Source organism: Poromitra crassiceps, assembly GCF_964638095.1.
Source record: "Poromitra crassiceps genome assembly, chromosome: 21".
Classification (NCBI taxonomy): domain Eukaryota; kingdom Metazoa; phylum Chordata; class Actinopteri; order Beryciformes; family Melamphaidae; genus Poromitra; species Poromitra crassiceps.
Genome location: NC_139638.1, coordinates 12824542 through 12844519, shown reverse-complemented (window position 1 = coordinate 12844519; position 19978 = coordinate 12824542). Strand labels below are relative to the sequence as shown.

The 19978-nt window shown below is 42.6% G+C and overlaps 2 protein-coding genes across 2 annotated transcripts; both read left to right on the top strand.

The window, feature by feature from the left end:
- Window positions 1-3080: 3080 nt before the first annotated feature.
- Window positions 3081-4353, top strand: LOC310795259 (putative nuclease HARBI1; the record flags this gene model as incomplete). The annotated part of the gene is made up of 4 exons (XM_083657317.1): window positions 3081-3327; window positions 3412-3527; window positions 3774-3885; window positions 3980-4353. Coding segments are annotated over 4 exons (849 nt in total), but the record flags the coding sequence as incomplete, so codon positions are not given.
- A 2832-nt stretch (window positions 4354-7185) lies between these two features.
- Window positions 7186-13249, top strand: LOC310795794 (tripartite motif-containing protein 16-like; the record flags this gene model as incomplete). The annotated part of the gene is made up of 2 exons (XM_083657883.1): window positions 7186-7251; window positions 11541-13249. Exon 2 carries the CDS (start codon window positions 11579-11581, stop codon window positions 13247-13249), a length of 1671 nt encoding a protein of 556 aa, XP_083514009.1. The 5' UTR covers window positions 7186-7251; window positions 11541-11578.
- Between the last annotated feature and the right edge of the window lie 6729 nt (window positions 13250-19978).

The following is a 19978-nucleotide window of genomic DNA, read 5'->3' as shown; positions in this document are numbered from 1 at the left end:
AAAACCGTTTATAGACATGAGGAACACTGTAAATTGCACTATGGTGAATTTCCCCATGGGATAAATAAAGGACAACTTAATAACTTCACCTTTTTCTTCTTGTTGTTTGTATGTGTTTTATGTCTGTAATTCCTGTACATATAACAACAAATGTATATGTATTGTATAATATTGAAGTGTGCCTTTATTACTTTTCAAACTAGTAATAATGTTACTAATCTTAATCTGAGTGTTGACGGTGATACCCATCCGTGTTTCATGTCTGTCTCTTTTATGTTTTATGAATTCAGAGGACCGCAATGGAAATAAGCCTTGGGCTTTATTGTGTTTTTATCCTCGGTGATTGTCTGTTTTTGTATTTGTGCCCTGTTTTGTTGACATCACCAAATCAAGTCAATCAATCAATCAAACCTAACTATGAAGAAGACATCAAAGTCCAGTAGGTGGCGGTAATGCACCATTTAAGGATGCCAACTGCTAATCAAATCTATAAAAGAAGAAGAAGAAGGCGTGGAGGCCCCCCACTGTCTGCAGCCAGCCAGGTACTAGTCTGCACTCTACTGCGCGGCTTGAAGCAATTGAGGTGAGTGAAGTAGGTGAACTAACTTGTCTAACAAGTGTGTTATTTACTGCGACAGAAAGAGGTTATTCACGTCACTTGCTTGCTAGTTGCTTGTCAGGGGTGCTGAGGGGGGAATCGATAGGCAACTTTTGACCCTGTAATATAGCCATGCTGCTGACTGCTAGTTAGCTGCTGATGGGCCATCCACGTAGCATAATGTAGCCTAAATGAGTGTGTTGGCCTTTCAGCTGCCAGTAACGTTAGGCCTGGCGAGGGAAAGCGCATGCTGACGCAGCAGGTATTCATAGTAGTTTATTTTAATTTAGTAGGCAAGTACCTATAGATTAGTTTGAATTGTACAATTCGAATGGATACATCAAAGGTAGTTGTGTAAATGCAAGAAAAAGCTTTGTCCCATGAGATGCACATGTCCAACATATCCTCCCATTTTGACTGAATGGCTGCTGGTGCTGCACATATTCTTTTAAAGATACATATGAAACGGATACATTTTCTTATTTATTTGTTTCTTATTTATCCATGTTGTATGATATCCTTTATGTCAGGGCAGCATACAATTTGTTTTGTAGCCTATTTAATAGTAGCTTCCTTTTCCAGTAGCCTGTACCACGAAACAAGATTACTGGCTTAGCGAGTTAACTTGAGGTTTAACCCTAGTTTTGCCGTACCACGACGCTAGTTAACTTCTTATCGAGATAGATCACCATAGCAACTTATGCTCTACGGCTAACCTGCTTTGTAGCAGGTTAAGTTCAGAGGATAAGATCAAAACCCATGAAAGACCCACCTGCTTACCAATCAGCTCTCTGGAAACAGCGAGTCACCATTCATATGGTCCCCATATGAAAAATACATTGCATTCAAATGAAAAAAAAAAAAAAAAAAAAAAAGGCTCCTGTTGAATTAATCAAGGACTAAAGCCTTGCACTTGTTGCAGGCTACATTGAAATTAAGCCCTACTTACTACTTTGGAATATGTTTTTATATTCATTTTTGTGCTCTCAAGTAGCCTAGATATGTTGTTTGACCCCGCCGATCGATTGCAGCTGAATGGTGAGTGAGAGAGTAAACCGGCATAAAAAGGTTACATAAACGTCTCCAAAGCGCACCGTGCCGTGTGCGCAATGGAGCTGAGGCTGACGTAGGGTTGGAAATGGTCATACATGCTAGAATAGCCTACTACATCTAAGCAATTTAATATGGGATCGCCTGCACACAGATTATTCATATCTAGGCTACTCCTGCATTTTGCAGCTGCAACTGTGTTGCTTTTGGCCTGTATGATGTGATTGAACTTCATATTTCCAGCATCATTATATGGAGATATGCGACTCTGCTGACAATAGCCTATATATGTGACCACAAAATAGTCTATTTTTTATAAATTAAATCTATGCCCGCATGTACCGTGTCGATTCAGTTCAGAAGCCTTTTTAAATTTTATTATCATTCTTTTTTTTATTGATTAGCCTATAGGAATTATTCAATCAGTGCGACTAAACACATCATGAGATCATTATTATTCATTGAGCCTAAATGGTCTATACATACGCATTTTGGACTGAGATAGATTACACATTGCATCCACTCACAAAAAAGACATGCCGGTTTTATTGAGTTTATTGAGAGGGTGAATTGAGCTGCTGTAGGATACGTGGAGGAGGCCGAAACCGCTCTTCAAATAAATGACTGATGTGGATAAAAGTGGTAACTTTAGACAATCATTCGGGAACAGACTAATAATATCCAATGCGGATTTTGATTCTGACATAGTAGTAGTTGGCTTTGAATGAATGAGGAAATAGGTGTGTCTGGCGCTGTAAAAGCTTAAAAACCACGCCTCTTTTGCGGGCACGAGCTCCTGTGCACGAGCATTTTCATGTGCACGCGCTCTCAACTTGATTAGAAAAACCTGGTTCCACTTAACGAGTGGCGATCTACGTTCGTGGTACAAGTTAACTACAATCGAGCTTATCTGGTTTAGACAAACCAGATAAAGGGACAGATCCTGGATCTTCTTATACAACATTCGTGGTATAGCCTGCAGGTCTGGAGTATAGCTGCAAAGAGTTGATTATATCTAAAGGAGTCGCAAGCATTATACTAATATGAACTCATCATACAACATGATTTCACCCCCACTATTCAAAAGATCATTCAAAAATTATATTCCTTTTTCAAACATTGATTCAATAAACATAGGTGTATCCTTAATTAAAATATTTCTATTGTACCATAACAATTGGCTTTGAATTTCACAACATGATTCAGGTTGATGATATTGGTATTGAAGCCAGCTGCCCATGACCTCTTCTAACTATTTCCTGTTCCTCCCCTTTCACAGATCTGCCAGTATCTGACTCACTGTCACTGAGAAGTGAAATGGCGCAGCAAGGAATTCAGCTCGACGGGGGGAAATGGTGCTGTTCGATCTGTCTGGATCTACTGAAGGATCCGGTGACTGTTCCCTGTGGGCACAGCTACTGCATGACCCTATCTTGCTAACGTGACCCTCCGTAGCCATGCCCTGTCTGTGCCAGAGATGGTTTGCATCGCCCTACGCTTTTTCGCGTCGGGGGCTTTCATGTATAGCGTCGGGGATGCAGAGAACCTCGGGAAAAACACCATATGCAAGACCATTCACAAAGTCGCCCGTGCTTTAACAGAGCTACTGCCTGGATTTGTGGTGTTCCCGGGACACTTGCCCACGTTAGCCATAAAAGAAGGCTTTTACGACATTGCAGGTAACTCATTTTACTCCATCTATACAGTGTGTAGAGCCCATGATGCATAAATGATATAATAAATGTAGCCTACTCCTGTCATAGGCTTCCCCAGAGTGCTGGGTGTAATAGACTGCACCCACATCCCCATCACTGCACCTCTGGGTGAGAATGAAGGGGACTTTGTGAATCGAAAGTCATTCCACAGCCTTAACATCCAGGTAAATCCTGCAATGATCATTTGTCATGCACAATGCACATTTTACATTCAAGTTGGACATGAATAGCTACATCTTGCCCATGTATGTTTCCCATTCCATATTTTGGGTGGATTTACACACGTCATTGTGCACGTTTGTGTCATACATGATGTGTGACTAATAAACTTCCCCCTGCATGAAGCACACTTCAATGCACATTGACATCATGTTATGTGGAAGTACAGTTAATCCCAAATGCTTTTGCAGATGACTTGTGACCATCAACAACTCATCACCAGCCTGGATGCCAAGTGGCCAGGGTCGGTGCACGACTCCCGGATCTTCAGGGAGTCCACACTGTGCCACAGATTTGAGCAAGGTATGGAAAATATACATTTAATATAATTTTGAGTCATGCCTTCCCCAAACTGAAATGTGATACTGATGTTGGCAATATTCCTTCTTATCCTCAGGGCTGTTCAGTGGAGTGCTCCTTGGAGACCGGGGGTACCCCTGCCTGCCGTACCTGATGACCCCCTATCCTGACCCTCAGGCCGGCCCACAAGCCCATTTCAACCTGGCTCTTAGCAGAACCCGGGTCAGAATAGAAATGACATTTGGCATCTTGAAGGCCCGCTTCACCTGCCTGCACGAGCTCAGGGTGGTGCCAGACCGGGCATGCAGGATCATAGCAGCGTGTGTGGTGCTGCACAACATAGCCACCATACGGAGGGAGAGAGTCCCTCCGTTTGAGCCACAGCCCCCTGATGTGGTGGACCCCATCACCCTAGACTACCCTACTGGCAGGGCTGTCAGGGAGGCCATCACAGAGCAATTTTTTGCCTAAAATAAAAATTAAATACACACATGCCTTTGTTTTAAATCATTTTCTCTTTATTTTAATTGTTGTGCCGCCTCATCCTCTGCTGCTCCCGTTCCTGTGAAAAAATGAGAGAAATACTGAACTGTTTGACAGTGTGGGTGGGGGATGAAAGCATAGACATAAGTGTGTTAACTGATTTACCTTCTTTCTTTCCTCCAATTCCTCCACCTGCAGCCTGGCCTTTTTTATGAGCAACTCCTTGTACAGTATATAATGTCCAGCTCCAGTTTTCTTTTATATAGAGCCCTCACATTGTCTGCTGAAACCTGAAACAAATTCAAGACAGAATAGAGTTGCTTTGGCATGCAAGCCTTGTCCCTTTGCAAGGCTCACTTGAAGACAGAGGTCACAGTGACTAGGCTACCCTGTTTGAATTCAGCTTAATTCACCTACATTTCGTGACCCTCTTCCTCTCTTAGGTGTATGGGTATCAGACGTGGATGCTTGGGGAGGGGTAGAAGGGCCTTCCTGCAGGTTTTCCTGCAAAATGTACAACATTCAATGGAAACAATTGATTTCATAGGCAGCTGCAGTTACATAAATTACAGCTAAGTGTCTATACTCTCACCATCTATGTTGAGATGGTTGAACACTGCATCAAATTGTTAACAGTGTAGCCTACCTCAAACAAGTCCCTCTCGTCTGAGCACACAGACAGCGTGACGGTGTCCTCCTCTGGGCCCACCTGGGGAAATTATAGCCTACATGTAAATGGTGTATTTCATCCATGATCAGTAAGCAAAGATGACATGCCAGTGTATGACAAGTTGCTTTCATTGGTACCTCTGCCTGGGAAGGTGTCAGTGTGTGGCTGGGCGGTGGCATCAGCACCAGTCTGTCACCTTCAACTAAAGAGAAAGTATAGGCATGCTGCATGCATGTTACCTATATAGCCTAATTGTCTTTCGAGCAAAAAGATTGTGGCCCTGTTGTAGAAATTTCAAATGTTACATTCGCCACAGTTTACAATGGTGCCATATATATATATATATATGTGTGTGTCATCTTTGTTTTTCCTAAGAAAAACAATATATTTGTGAGATTTCCTGTCAAAGTGTCTTCGAGGTGGAGGCCAGTGTTTGTCAAAGAAATGGTGAATTATTTTGTGTGTTAAATGACATCACCTGCACTTTGTGAGGAGTGTAGTATACGGTGTCTTTATGTCATGTTTTATAAACTAATCCACAGATAAAGGTGTGTTTAATAAAATATGTCATTCAGAATTGATGTTCATGCAAAGTTGTAGTTTACAAAAAGTATTTCCTGATTCAAAATTATGTGTAAAAAAATCATTTTGATTCAATAAAGTTAAGATTTTATTTATTGGTTTCCTCTTCTCTCCATTTGTTTCTGACATGTCTCATGAGCTGCATCTGGTGGTGCATCTGTAGCAGTGATATGAAATACACCACAGTAGCTTGTATCTGGCACTCCCTAGTGGTTATGGTTTGGAAGTAGCACAGCATAAATTCGAACCTCCAATAAGTTTGATATTTATAGTGGCAAGTAATCATCAGATTACTTGGCACACTGACTGAAGAAGGGCGTCTGGCCTGAAACGTTTGTGCGGCAATAAAAAGTATCAAACATATTGGAGTGCTGTCCTGGAGTTCTGTTAATTTTTTGAGGATTCAGCACCCACAGAAACGATTGAGAGTTGAACGCTGTTTTGTTTGTTTGTTGTTTTTTGCTGGTATTTCGACCTTATTCTTGGTGTACACCAGGAGTGTCAAACATACAGCCCGGGGGACAGATCCGCACAAATTGCACTGAGAAGGCCTTCAATCCAATGTGATGCACTTGTGAAAGCTAAGGGGTACCACTGCTTTCAGGAGCAAGTTACATATTAAGTAGCCTATTCAAAGAGAATACAGGAAGTGAAAGTGAACAACATCAGAGTAGAAGGGAATGGGATCTCTTATGCTGAAGCAGTTAAAAGAGTGGAGAGAAATGATCAAGTGGAGGAAGTCGAAAGGGAACCAGAACAGAAACGGAAGAAGGGAATTGAACAAAGCATATGTGTGGACAAAAGAGGATTTCTCACGTTCATGGCCATGGTGATCAATTGTGCAGAACAGGTCAAAGGAAAAAAGGAAAAGATTGCGATGATGATGGACGCGGCGAGAAGCTTTCTGAATATTGTTGACATTTCCGGAGAGGAGATTGAGAAAGCGCTGAGGGACGAATTTCCACAGACTCAGACAATAAGTGCGTTTGGGTCATAGAATGGTCATACAGTATCATGAATGGGAGGAGCTATATATCATACAGTATCATGAATGGGAGCACTATATACATGATGAACACTGTAAATTGCACTATGGTGAATTTCCCCCATGGGATAAATAAAGGACAACTTAATAACTTCACCTTTTTCTTCTTGTTGTTTGTATGTGTTTTATGTCTGTCATTCCTGTACATATAACAACAAATGTATATGTATTGTATAATATTGAAGTGTGCCTTTATTACTTTTCAAACTAGTAATAATGTTACTAATCTTAATCTGAGTGTTGACGGTGATACCCATCCGTGTTTCATGTCTGTCTCTTTTATGTTTTATGTTCATAGGACCGCAATGGAAATAAGCCTTGGGCTTTATTGTGTTTTTATCCTCGGTGATTGTCTGTTTTTGTATTTGTGCCCTGTTTTGTTGACATCACCAAATAAAGTCACTCAATCAATCAAACCTAACTATGAAGAAGACATCAAAGTCCAGTAGGTGGCGGTAATGCACCATTTAAGGATGCCAACTGCTAATCAAATCTATAAAAGAAGAAGAAGAAGGCGTGGAGGCCCCCCACTGTCTGCAGCCAGCCAGGTACTAGTCTGCACTCTACTGCGCGGCTTGAAGCAATTGAGGTGAGTGAAGTAGGTGAACTAACTTGTCTAACAAGTGTGTTATTTACTGCGACAGAAAGAGGTTATTCACGTCACTTGCTTGCTAGTTGCTTGTCAGGGGGGCTGAGGGGGGAATCGATAGGCAACTTTTGACCCTGTAATATAGCCATGCTGCTGACTGCTAGTTAGCTGCTGATGGGCCATCAACGTAGCATAATGTAGCCTAAATGAGTGTGTTGGCCTTTCAGCCATAGATATATATAAAGGCTAGATAGCTTACCCGCGCTGCCGGCCAATGGAGAGCGACGTCGTCGCATGGCGGCCATCTTGCTACAGGGAGCTACTAGGAGTTATGAGCATCTGTTGTTGGGTTAGTATGGCAACATCATATGATCATAACTCCTAGGGAAATGGATGAAACTGCATGAAACTTTGTGCCTGAATCCCTCTCATGGCATAGATGCTTCGGTTTAATTTTGGTGTAATTTGGAGCCCATCAAAAAAAATAGTGTTTTTAGTGTGTTTTTTTTTTTTTGGTCTATCTCGGGAACGGAATATGCTTGTAATAAACCAAACCGTTTGTAAATCCGTCAAGATTTCAGCGAGTTATGAGTATTTTTGTCTGTGCAGGTCACCAGCTACCATAGAACGTACCAGAAAGGCACTGTAGCAAGATGGCGGCCGTTCAACGACGCTGCTGACTCCGCCTTAAGCCATCTAGCCGTTATATATATCTATGCTTTCAGCTGCCAGTAACGTTAGGCCTGGCGAGGGAAAGCGCATGCTGACGCAGCAGGTATTCATAGTAGTTTATCTTAATTTAGTAGGCAAGTACCTATAGATTAGTTTGAATTGTCAAATTCGAATGGATACATCAAAGGTAGTAGTGTAAATGCAAGAAAAAGCTTTGTCCCATGGGTTGCACATGTCCAACATATTCTCCCATTTTGACTGAATGGCTGCTGGTGCTGCACATATTCTTTAAAGATACATATGAAACTGATACATTTTCTTATTTATTTGTTTCTTATTTATCCATGTTGTATGATATCCTTTATGTCAAGGCAGCATACCATTTGTTTTGTATTTAATAGTAGCTTCCTTTTCCAGTAGCCTGTACCACGAAACAAGATTACTGGCTTAGCGAGTTAACTTCAGGTTTAACCCTAGTTTTGCCGTACCACGACGCTAGTTAACTTCTTATCGAGATAGATCACCATAGCAACTTATGCTCTACGGCTAACCTGCTTTGTAGCAGGTTAAGTTCAGAGGATAAGATCAAAACCCATGAAAGACCCACCTGCTTACCAATCAGCTCTCTGGAAACAGCGAGTCACCATTCATATGGTCCCCATATGAAAAATACATTGCATTCAAATGAAAAAGAAAAAAGAAAAAAAAGGCTCCTGTTGAATTAATCAAGGACTGAAGCCTTGCACTTGTTGCAGGCTACATTTAAATTAAGCCCTACTTACCACTTTGGAATATGTTTTTATATTCATTTTTGTGCTCTCAAGTAGCCTAGATACGTTGTTTGACCCCGCCGATCGATTGCAGCTGAATGGTGAGTGAGAGAGTAAACCGGCATAAAAAGGTTACATAAACGTCTCCAAAGCGCACGGTGCCGTGTGCGCAACGGAGCTGAGGCTGACGTAGGGTTGGAAATGGTCATACATGCTAGAATAGCCTACTACTGTACATCTAAGCAATTTAATATGGGATCACCTGCACACAGATTATTCATATCTAGGCTACTCCTGCATTTTGCAGCTGCAACTGTGTTGCTTTTGGCCTGTATGATGTGATTGAACTTCATATTTCCAGCATCATTATATGAAATATGGAGATATGCGACTCTGCTGACAATAGCCTATATATGTGACCACAAAATAGGCTATTTTTTATAAATTAAATCTATGCCCGCACGTACCGTGTCGATTCAGTTCAGAAGCCTTTTTAAATTTTATTATCATTCTTTTTTTATTGATAGCCTATAGGAATTATTCAATCAGTGCGACTAAACACATCATGAGATCATTATTATTCATTGAGCCTAAATGGTCTATACATATGCATTTTGGACTGAGATAGATTACACATTGCATCCACTCACAAAAAAGACATGCCGGTTTTATTGAGTTTATTGAGAGGGTGAATTGAGCTGCTGTAGGATACGTGGAGGCAGAAACCGCTCTTCAAATAAATGACTGATGTGGATAAAAGTGGTAACTTTAGTCATTCGGGAACAGACTAATAATATCCAATGCGGATTTTGATTCTGACATAGTAGTAGTTTGCTTTGAATGAATGAGGAAATAGGTGTGTCTGGCGCTGTAAAAGCTTAAAAACCACGCCTCTTTTGCGGGCACGAGCTCCTGTGCACGAGCATTTTCATGTGCACGCTAGAGATGCTCCGATCAGCTTTTTTGTGGCCGATCACCGATCACGATCACTGGAAGCAGTATCTGCCGATCCCGATATCACCGATCACCGCGTCAAATCCATCAATTCAAGCCTTCTATTTATTGTGTCGCCTTATTCATATATTTAATTATTCTTAACAACATCGACATTGTATATTAAGTATTAAAATTAGGAGATGAGAAAGTATCATGAATTGACAACCGTTTTATTGCAGGCTAAGGCAACATGCAACTCTCTCTAGAGACACTCTCTTAGAGACAACTTGGAGCTTACAGAGTAGACTGTGTATACTGTAGCTTTCCTGTGGAAAAATAAATACAGTCTTATAAAACAAAAAATATAATACTATGTACACAACATGTGCACCAACACAGCTTGGAACATGTCTGTGAAAGCTGCAGCGATAGCCTCCACGGTGTGTGACCCAGAAAACTCTTGTGAGTGAAGTACAACTTTGTTCAGGTCGAACTTTTCATCAATAAACTGCGCAGTTAGGCTCAGCATGGACATAGGACAGACACTCGAACTCCAAATGTCAGTCGTGAAGCTGATTGACGTGGTGTTGTTGTCTTTCATAAGGCTCTCGATGTGCTTGTACACAATTTGGTATAATTCCGGCAGGCAAACGTCAGTTAAATATTTACGTCCTGGCAGCGTGTAACGTGGATCCAAGCAGGACATGAGGCGTTTGAACCCGAGGTCTTCCACAACAGACAGCGGCTGCTGATTAAAACATATGAATTCCATTAGCTTTGCATTTATTTCTTTTCGTTTCTTGCTGTCGTTGCTGTAGGGTTGCTGTCGTTTCAATGTCTCTGTTACAGTTATAGCTGAGTGAGTGGCGTTTGGGTTGCTGCACGCTCTTTCGCTGCCTTAGCGCTCGCCAACTTTGTAAACTCCTCAAATTCCTTGACGTGGGAAACCTTCAAATGTCTTATGAGGTTCGTAGTGTTGAAACTCTTCTGCTGCGTTCCTCCACGCGGTATCTCCTTTGAGCACACAATGCAAACGGCAAATTTGTTGTCCATCTCCAACAAGTTGTAAAATTGCCAGACAGGCGACGCCATGTTAGCTGCTGTGCTGTTTGTTCTCGCCCAAGCTGCTTTCGCTATAGAGAGAGTGCAACTTCCAAACACTTTTTCGCCACTACCACCACGCCCCCTAAGGAAACTTGGGAGCCAATGAAGCTTCATGACACGGAGAGACAGCCAATCACAAGCTTCCCTTTAGGAGACCGGAAGAATACTACTTGGCAGCCTGGGAGTGCACTATCTCTATATTGAAACGTCTCTGGTAGTAGTTCTTGCAGATTTTGTGTCATTCTGATCGGCCTTGTTTGATCGGCACTTTTGATAACTCCGATCAAAGCCGAAAGGCCAAATCGGCCGATTCCGATCAAGGGCCGATCGATCGGAGCAACTCTAGTGCACGCGCTCTCAACTTGATTAGAAAAACCTGGTTCCACTTAACGAGTGGCGATCTACGTTCGTGGTACAAGTTAACTACAATCGAGCTTATCTGGTTTAGACAAACCAGATCAAGAAACAGATCCTGTATCTTCTTATACAATATTCGTGGTATAGCCTGCAGGTCTGGAGTATAGCTGCAAAGAGTTGATTATATCTAAAGGAGTCGCAAGCGTTATACTAATATGAACTCATCATACAACATGATTTCACCCCCACTATTCAAAAGATCATTCAAAAATGATATTCCTTTTTAAAACATTGACTCAATAAACATAGGTGTATCCTTAAATAAATATTTCTATTGTACTATAACAATTGGCTTTGAATTTCACAACATGATTCAGGTTGATGATATTGGTATTGAAGCCAGCTGCCCATGACCTCTTCTAACTATTTCCTGTTCCTCCCCTTTCACAGATCTGCCAGTATCTGACTCACTGTCACTGAGAAGTGAAATGGCGCAGCAAGGAATTCAGCTGGACGGGAGAAAATGGTGCTGTTCGATCTGTCTGGATCTACTGAAGGATCCGGTGACTGTTCCCTGTGGGCACACCTACTGCATGAGCTGTATTAAAGACTGCTGGGATGCAGAGGATCAGAAGAAAATCCACAGCTGCCCCCAGTGCAGACAGACCTTCACACCGAGGCCTGTCCTGGTGAAAAACACCATGTTGGCAGAGTTGGTGGAGGACCTGAGGAAGACAGGATTCCAAGCTGCTCCTCCTGATCGCTGCTATGCTGGACCTGGAGATGTGGGCTGTGATTTCTGCACTGGGAGAAAGCTGAAAGCCCTCAAGTCCTGTCTGGTGTGTCTGGCCTCTTACTGTGAGCACCACCTCCAGCCTCACTATGAATCCTCTACCTTTAAGAAACACAGGCTGGTGGAAGCCACCGTGAAGCTTCAGGAGAACATCTGCTCTCGTCACGATGAGGTGATGAAGATGTTCTGCCGTACTGATCAGCAGTGTATCTGTTATCTCTGCTCCGTGGACGAACATAAGGGACACGACACAGTCTCAGCTGCAGCAGAAAGGGCCGAGAGGCAGAAAGAGCTCGGGGTGAATCGGCAGAAAATCCAGCAGAGACTCCAGGGCAGAGAGAAAGACGTGAAGGTGCTTCAACAGAACCTGAAGGCTATGAATCTCTCTGCTGATAAAGCAGTGACGGACAGTGAGAAGATCTTCACTGAGCTGGTCCGTCTCATTGAGAAGAGAAGCTCTGAAGTGAAGCAGCAGATCAGATCCCAGCAGAAAGAGGAAGTGAGTCGGGCTGAAGAACTTCAGGAGAAGCTGAAACAGGAGATTGCTGAGCTGAGGAGGAAACACACTGAGCTGGAGCAGCTCTCACACACAGAGGATCACATCCACTTCCTCCACAGTTACCCCTCGCTGTCACGTCTCAGTCAGTCTACAGACTCACCCAGGATCGATACCAGTCCTCTGTGTTACTTTGAGGATGTGACTGCAGCTGTGTCAGAGGTCAGAGATAAACTACAGGACGTTCTGACAGAGGAACGGCCTAAGATCTCACTGACAGTGACTGACGTGGATGTTTTACTGCCACAACCAGAGCCCAAGACCAGAGCTGACTTCTTACAATATTCACGTCAGATCACACTGGATCCAAACACAGCAAACACAAAGCTGTTATTATCTGAGGGGAACAGAAAAGCAACATGCATGAGTGAAGCACAGTTATATTCTAGTCACCCAGACAGATTCACTGGCTACTATCAGGTCCTGAGTAGAGAGGGTCTGACTGGACGTTGTTACTGGGAGGTGAAGGGGAGCGGGAGGAGTGTTTCAATAGCAGTCTCATATAAAGATATTAGCAGAACATGGGGTGAAAAAGGTGCATTTGGATACAATGACAAGTCTTGGTCATTAGAGTATTACAACAATAGTTGTCACTTCATACATAAGGATATCAAAACTCTCATCTCAGTTCCTCAGTCCTCCAGAGTAGGAGTGTACCTGGATCACAGAGCAGGTATTCTGTCCTTCTACAACGTCTCTGAAACCATGACTCTCCTCCACAGAGTCCAGACCACCTTCACTCAGCCTCTCCATCCTGGACTGTGGTGTCATAACCCTGGAGTCACTGCTGAGATGTGTAAACTCAAGTAGACAGGACTTATTAAAGCAGCTGTGTGTGTGTGTGTGTGTGTGTGTGTGTGTGTGTGTGTGTGTCTCTCTTTCCATCTTTGGTGCTTAGCTCTCATTGCTGTGGTGTTTCTGCACTGCACTGCCCACAGATCACCTGTCAATCAAACATTGTGGGTGGGACTGTGATGTCTTTTTCCAAGTAGAATTTTCTGTGGATGTTTGATTTCCTGTAGGTGGCGCTCTTTTCTTTGTGTTATATCAGTCAGTGATAGCGAGTATCCAAACACACATGTATTCATATGAAAACATAAACTGTTGTGTGGCCTATATTTATCTATATCAAAATGAGGACTCTTAGCCACGATGAAGTTGTCTTGTTGGCTACAAACAATTTTGCATCTGACTGGATTGAGAAGTCCAACGGCTTTCTGTTCAAATGAAGCACACAGGTCGCGACAAGGACTCTAAAAACGTCAAGGCGAGCCTGAGCCTGTTTCATGAGTTTAGGGAGAACATGGCCATGTTTGTCTCGCACTTTTTGGACAAACTTCCACCTGTTGGGTTTGGCAATATGGACGCCTCGGCTCTGCTCAGTAGAGTGGAGCAACTGAGCAGCGAGGTTTCTGGTCTGAGGAGCCCGGCCATTGAAGCACAGGTGACCGTTAACGAGGACCTGACGGCGGCTACAGCGGCTGTGAATTGCCGGGTGACAGACAGCGCTGGAGGACGGTGGAAGGAGGTCTACCCCAGTCAGACAGTCCTGGACCTCGGGACTGCGGCTGGTGCAGAAGCAGACGGGACCTGGTCAACAGGAGGTGACGACGGCGTTAGACCCTCCTGATGCAGCGGCTACAGAGAGCATACAACTCCCAACGCCAACGCCCAGGTCGCCGCCGTGGACTTCTGTGGTGAGAAATGGAGTAAAGAAGCCCACAGCCAAGATGACGCAGCCCCGTCGCAACGCCGCACAAACCCGGGTGAGATGTGAGCAGAGGAACACCAAGTACTGAGAGCAGCATCCCAGTGATCACTACCAAGAGGGCGAGTGTGTTTGACACTAAGTTCTGTCACTCTGCGCAGGGGCGGATATAGAGAAATATTCATGGGGTGGCATGAAGATTTGAAGGGGTGGCAGAAATATATATTGCTGATTTAATCGCATATATCAATATTTGCTTGGAAAAGGCCCAAACTGAAGATATTTTAACTCAAAAACATTGTATTGCTTTGGCACGAGTGAAGCATTGAATAGACATTTCTAAGGTGGCATTAGAAATAATTGAATGAATTGTAAACATCTGTGTATAAAATCCACCGTATAAAAAAGCTGACTTGCCTTACCACATTTTTCACTTTTAGACCAGCAGGGGCGACCAAAGCTATGCAATGACTGTTGCAATAGACAGAGCCAGATTAACACCCCCAGGGGCCCTGGCGTTAACGCGGTTCGCGGTCTTAAAGGGATACACACACAAATGCTGCATCAGGTATCAATGGGTTAATAGAGAGCGTAATAACATGTAAAAGATTAGGTTATGCTACTGTGCTGTGACATCTCATACAGGAGACACAGCCGAGGAAGAGTAGACACTGCCTTACCCTGCCATTGTTGTCTATTGTATTTTGTCTAGGTCCAACTCCATATTGCAGAACAGGTCAGAATGAAAGGTTTTCCCACAAGTTTCACCATGAAACGATCTTCTTCTAACGAACACAAAATGGGCAGAGATGATATTAGTGTTATGATACTTTTGGGAAACAGCTGTAGTCATGAAACTGAGAATGAGTGGAGCATAAATTATGTTTGGCATGGGCAACTGATGATGAGATCTGGGCAAAATAGCATTTGATTAGGGTTCTAGCATAAAATAATATTAATAATAATAATAATAATAAGTGATTACCATGTTGTCTATTAAAATGTCTAGTAAATTAAGCACACTTTTAATATATGAAAACTATTTCAAATACAATTTTGCCCATGTTTGCTCACGACACAGTGCACACCACTAATTAGATGACAACAAAGCACCACCAGATATGAGCAGTTCTCATTTTGACGAGTTGTTTCCTCAGCCTGGAATGACCGATGTTCTATAAAGGAATGCCACTGGAGGAACGTTTACCTCACCTCCTCACCTGCTCACTGAAATGACCACATTGTATCAGTGTGCATTTTGCTTCTGCTCCAACGCAGCCATCCTAGCTGTGCATGTTTTACCCAGTGACCCAGGAGAGACCCAGGAGAGACAAAGAATGGCCTGCACTCAGTCTCAGTCTCCTCCTGCACATCAGACAAAACCGTCTTCTGACGTGGCCCAGGGCCCTATATCGTTTTATTTTGAGAGTATTAAACTATTACTAGCTACTAGAGAAGATATGAGTTTCAGAAAATATGACAGTACAGTTTTACACGAGACGATTCCACATCACAACTCTGCAGTGTGCTGTATTAAAAGCAATGTTAGGATAGCGACATAGTGACATTTCACTAAATTGACAACAGCACACTTGTTCTCATGAATGTGCCTCGCTACCGCGCACCATCCCATCAAGTATCCGCATGGGTCGTGTGTATCGATATACAAAGTTTGCACAAGGTCTTTTCATCATCCTGTCACATGATTATGTCAATAACTGTTACAGCACTGAGAGAGAAAAAGTTGTTTGTTGTGTCACGAATGCCCCCCTGCCCCCCATGTTGCACCCTCTTGTGTCTGGGCATAGTAGTGCATGGTGTGCACATTTGTGCATTAATGAATGCTTCACACACACTTCCCTCTTTTTTGGTATGTTAGTGCTACACCAGCCATCCATTGTCAGTAGGAATCATACGTAAACATGTCTTCTTACCCCTGTTCTCCTCCTACCTACTAGGCCCTCCCAATCCTCCCCAGGAGGTTCAGGTGCTCTGTGGCCAGGCTCCAGGGGTGCTACAGGTGCGCTGGAAGCCCCCCCTCCTCTCTCCCACAGGGACATCCAATGGGGCAAATGTCCTTGGCTACGCAGTCTGCACTAAAGGACAGAGGGTGAGCTAGCAACTTAGCATGCATGCTTCATTTACATTTCACACGGCTTGATTGAACGAGGGGGTAACACTTTACTTGAGGATGCATATGAGTCTTATGCACCCTCAGTCGTCATGATATGACGACTGACATGACATTCATAACCATGACATGACGTCATGAAGGAGGCGTTACAGATGTTTACGACTCTTGTCATTAAGTGTCATTCGGTAAATTATGTCATTGCTATTATATGTAATGTTGACATTGTTTGAGACGTCTTAGTTATGACAACTTGACATAACCATGTCATAAACATGACATAGCAGGCATTAAGATGTCATTAAGTGCAATGACACTTTCAAATGAGTTCACAATGGTGTCATTAATATTTTCCTTGACCTCAACAAACAGTGGTGCAATATGAACTGTTCATTAAGATATCATTAAGTGTAATTACACAGTGTTGGTTCATGTCAAGTTGTCATAACGAAGACATCTCAAACAACGTCAACATTGCATTAACAGTGACATCATTTACTGTTACAAACATTCATAAAGCCTCCTTCATGTTAATAACAGGTGTCATGGCATCATGGTTATGACAGTAGTCCTGGACAAGAGCACCACTCACGATTCAAGTGTTCTCAGCATCAGTGACTGTGCATTAGTGGATGAGTTTACATACAGGTGAGTGAATTGTTTGACCTGTGTTTTATGTAGATGATAGGTGAGAGAGGATCAGTGTTGGGGGTAACTCATTACAAAAGTAACATATTACATGTAATATATTACTTTTAGCAGTAACTCAGTAATATAACTTATTACCTGTAGGATTTCAGTAATATTATACCAGTTACTTTGTCAAGTAACTAAAGTTACAAATTGAGTTACTTTTTTTATTTTTATCAAAGCACCATCAAATAATCAAACTATGTGTTTTTATGCAAATAGCCACTATAGATGACAATAACAAAGGAAAATAATAACATTTAGAATTTTGGATTGTTTACACTGACTTCAAGGTGGTTGAAATTATTTTTCGGGATGTTCCGGGGCGGCCATATCATTCTGCTGCTGCTGTTATTTTGGTAAAAGTAATCCAAAAAAGTATTGTAATAAGTAACGAGTTACTCTACACAGACAGTAATATTGTAAAGTAACTTATTACTTTCAAATGAAAGTAACTAGTAATATGTAATATATTACATTTTGAAAGTAACTTGCCCAACACTGGAGAGGATACATCACAGAGGGAGTGTTAATAGTCAAGTGTCTGCCTTTTCATCACTTAAGCACATCGGCCTAGCAGCATATATAGACACCAACCTGCTAAAAGTAAACCAATAAATACAAATAATTACAATATGTAAACACAACAAGACCCGAAGGGTCAGGAGGACCAATGGACAGAATGAAACCTCACCAAACCACAAAAGCTGATATACACCTCAAAATGGAAATGGTTTAGAGCTAAAAAATAGTTCTCAGGGTACCCTCTCTGATATTGATTGAAGTTTGGAGTGGTCCACACCTACAGAACAGAACCATATTGTAGGAGACTGTCCTTCATTGCAGAATCACCAGCATCTACTGCAAGTTTAAACACCTGATCATGACTAGACACCGCAAGGACAGGAGCGACTTTAACAAGGTTTTAATCTGCTCAAAGGCAAACTGACAACTATGAGAACCAATTAAAAAGGTTTGTTCAATTAAAGAAATTGCTGAGAAACAGTGGAACACATCTTGCAAAATCTCTAATAATACCTACCCATCCCTACACAGTTGTGTCATGTAGGTGGGAAGAGAGAATGCAAGCAGAGCCTCCGCCTTTTCACAACCTTTGACCCACATTCTGTGTGACAGTGGCTTGACCAATTTGACAGAATATAATTTTGTAGAATAGAATAGACCAGGGTCATGCAGATACAGGTGGCCTCACATAGACCAGGGTCATGCAGATACAGGTGGCCTCACATAGACCAGGGTCATGCAGATACAGGTGGCCTCACAACCTACTAACCCAGACAGGCCAACCTTAACGAGTTTCTGATATGTAGCAACTTGCAACTAAGCATGTTACCCATGCAATAGTGTCACAAGTGTGATGGTCAATGATAGCTAAAATAGATTTGTGTCGTTTAAATTATTATAGTTTTGTTGTTGCTGATATTGTCTTTTTTTTTTATCCAGATAGCAGAGGTGTTGTACCCAATGGTGGACTATGTTACCGTGGAGCTGACAAGGATTCAGTGCCTGGAGGCCCGGGAGGTCATCGTCAGAACGCTATCAGCACAGGGAGAATCCCAAGACTCCCCAGTCGCCGTCATTCCAAACAACCTGCTGGTGCCTCTACCCCCCCTCGCGCTGCCCCCGCCCCTACACCCCCACACAGGCCCCCTCCCTCACCTCGCCCACCTCAATCCCCAACTCCCCGCTCCGCCCCAGGCACATCCAGGACAGCCGCTTCCTCTCCATCCTCCACACCCTCAGCAGCCCCATCCCCGACTCCCCCACCCAGGAGGACCGCCCCAGCCGCAGCTTCCCCAGCTCAGTAACTACTACAGTATATATGTATAGTATGTATATGTATAGTATATATGTATAGTAACTACTACAGTATTTGTGTACGTTATTGTAAAGTGTTACCAATAATAATGTACAGACTCTTGTACCGAGCACTTTTTTTTCTCAATGTTCCCCAAACTCTGAATCAAATGTTTTATCGTCACAATTCTCTAGCTGGCTGGTTGGCTTGGTTCCAGGATTAAAACTCTTTAGATAAGGCATTTTCTTAAAGTTACTGACAAAAAATTATGTGGAAATACTCTTCCAGAACCAGAGGTGACGTGACGATGCTACGTAGCTGTTGAGGTCTATATTCTTATATTTCTACTGGAGTGAGATGTATTTTTGCTATACTAATAAAGCTTTGGAAAACACCCTGTCACTCTGTTATTTTAGCTGAGACTCTCAAACATGTTAGCATCACTTAAATGTGCCATGGGAAAAGTCCCACATGTCATCATTACAGAATATTTATTTGTATTTGTATTAGATTATCTGTGTAATTCATTATGAAGCTCTGGTCATGTTTACAGACCACTGTTGATTATAAACCCATCAGCACATTATCCATTACTGTAATAATCCATTATCTTGTGATTAGACAACATGAAAACATTGAAACATTAAATAAATGGGGTCCATATTTAATTAAATGAATAGATTTTGTGTTTTGATGATGTCATTTATCTTGCAGTCAGATATGGTCTGTAAATAGTTGTGTCTATTGGGATAAGGTGATGTTATTTCTGTTCTTCCAGTTGAGTAATATTGTTTACTTAGCGATTGCCACAGAGACCAGAGATGTATTTCAGTGGGGGATCAGCTGACTGATCTGGACCCATCTCTTCACCCAGTCCTGAGCAGGGCGGGAGCATGGGCGGGGGCGTAGTTGCGTTGACAGACAAACGCCTTCAGCCAATCAGCGTACCAAAACAAGTGACGTCATCACAGGGCGCTGTTTAGTTCAGAGCCAGCAGCAACATTAGCAAGTTGATAGATCAGACTTTTGCCAAATCCAGTCGGTAGAATAGCGAAAACGGCCTTTCCGCAGAGAAACTCCGCAAGCGCATACTCTTGCTCTTGTTTAATTGTTGTTATTGAGTCTATTTCTGCAATAACTTCACTTATGGCTGCGTTTATGGTTATGCTAACGTTCACGTTACTGCTAGTT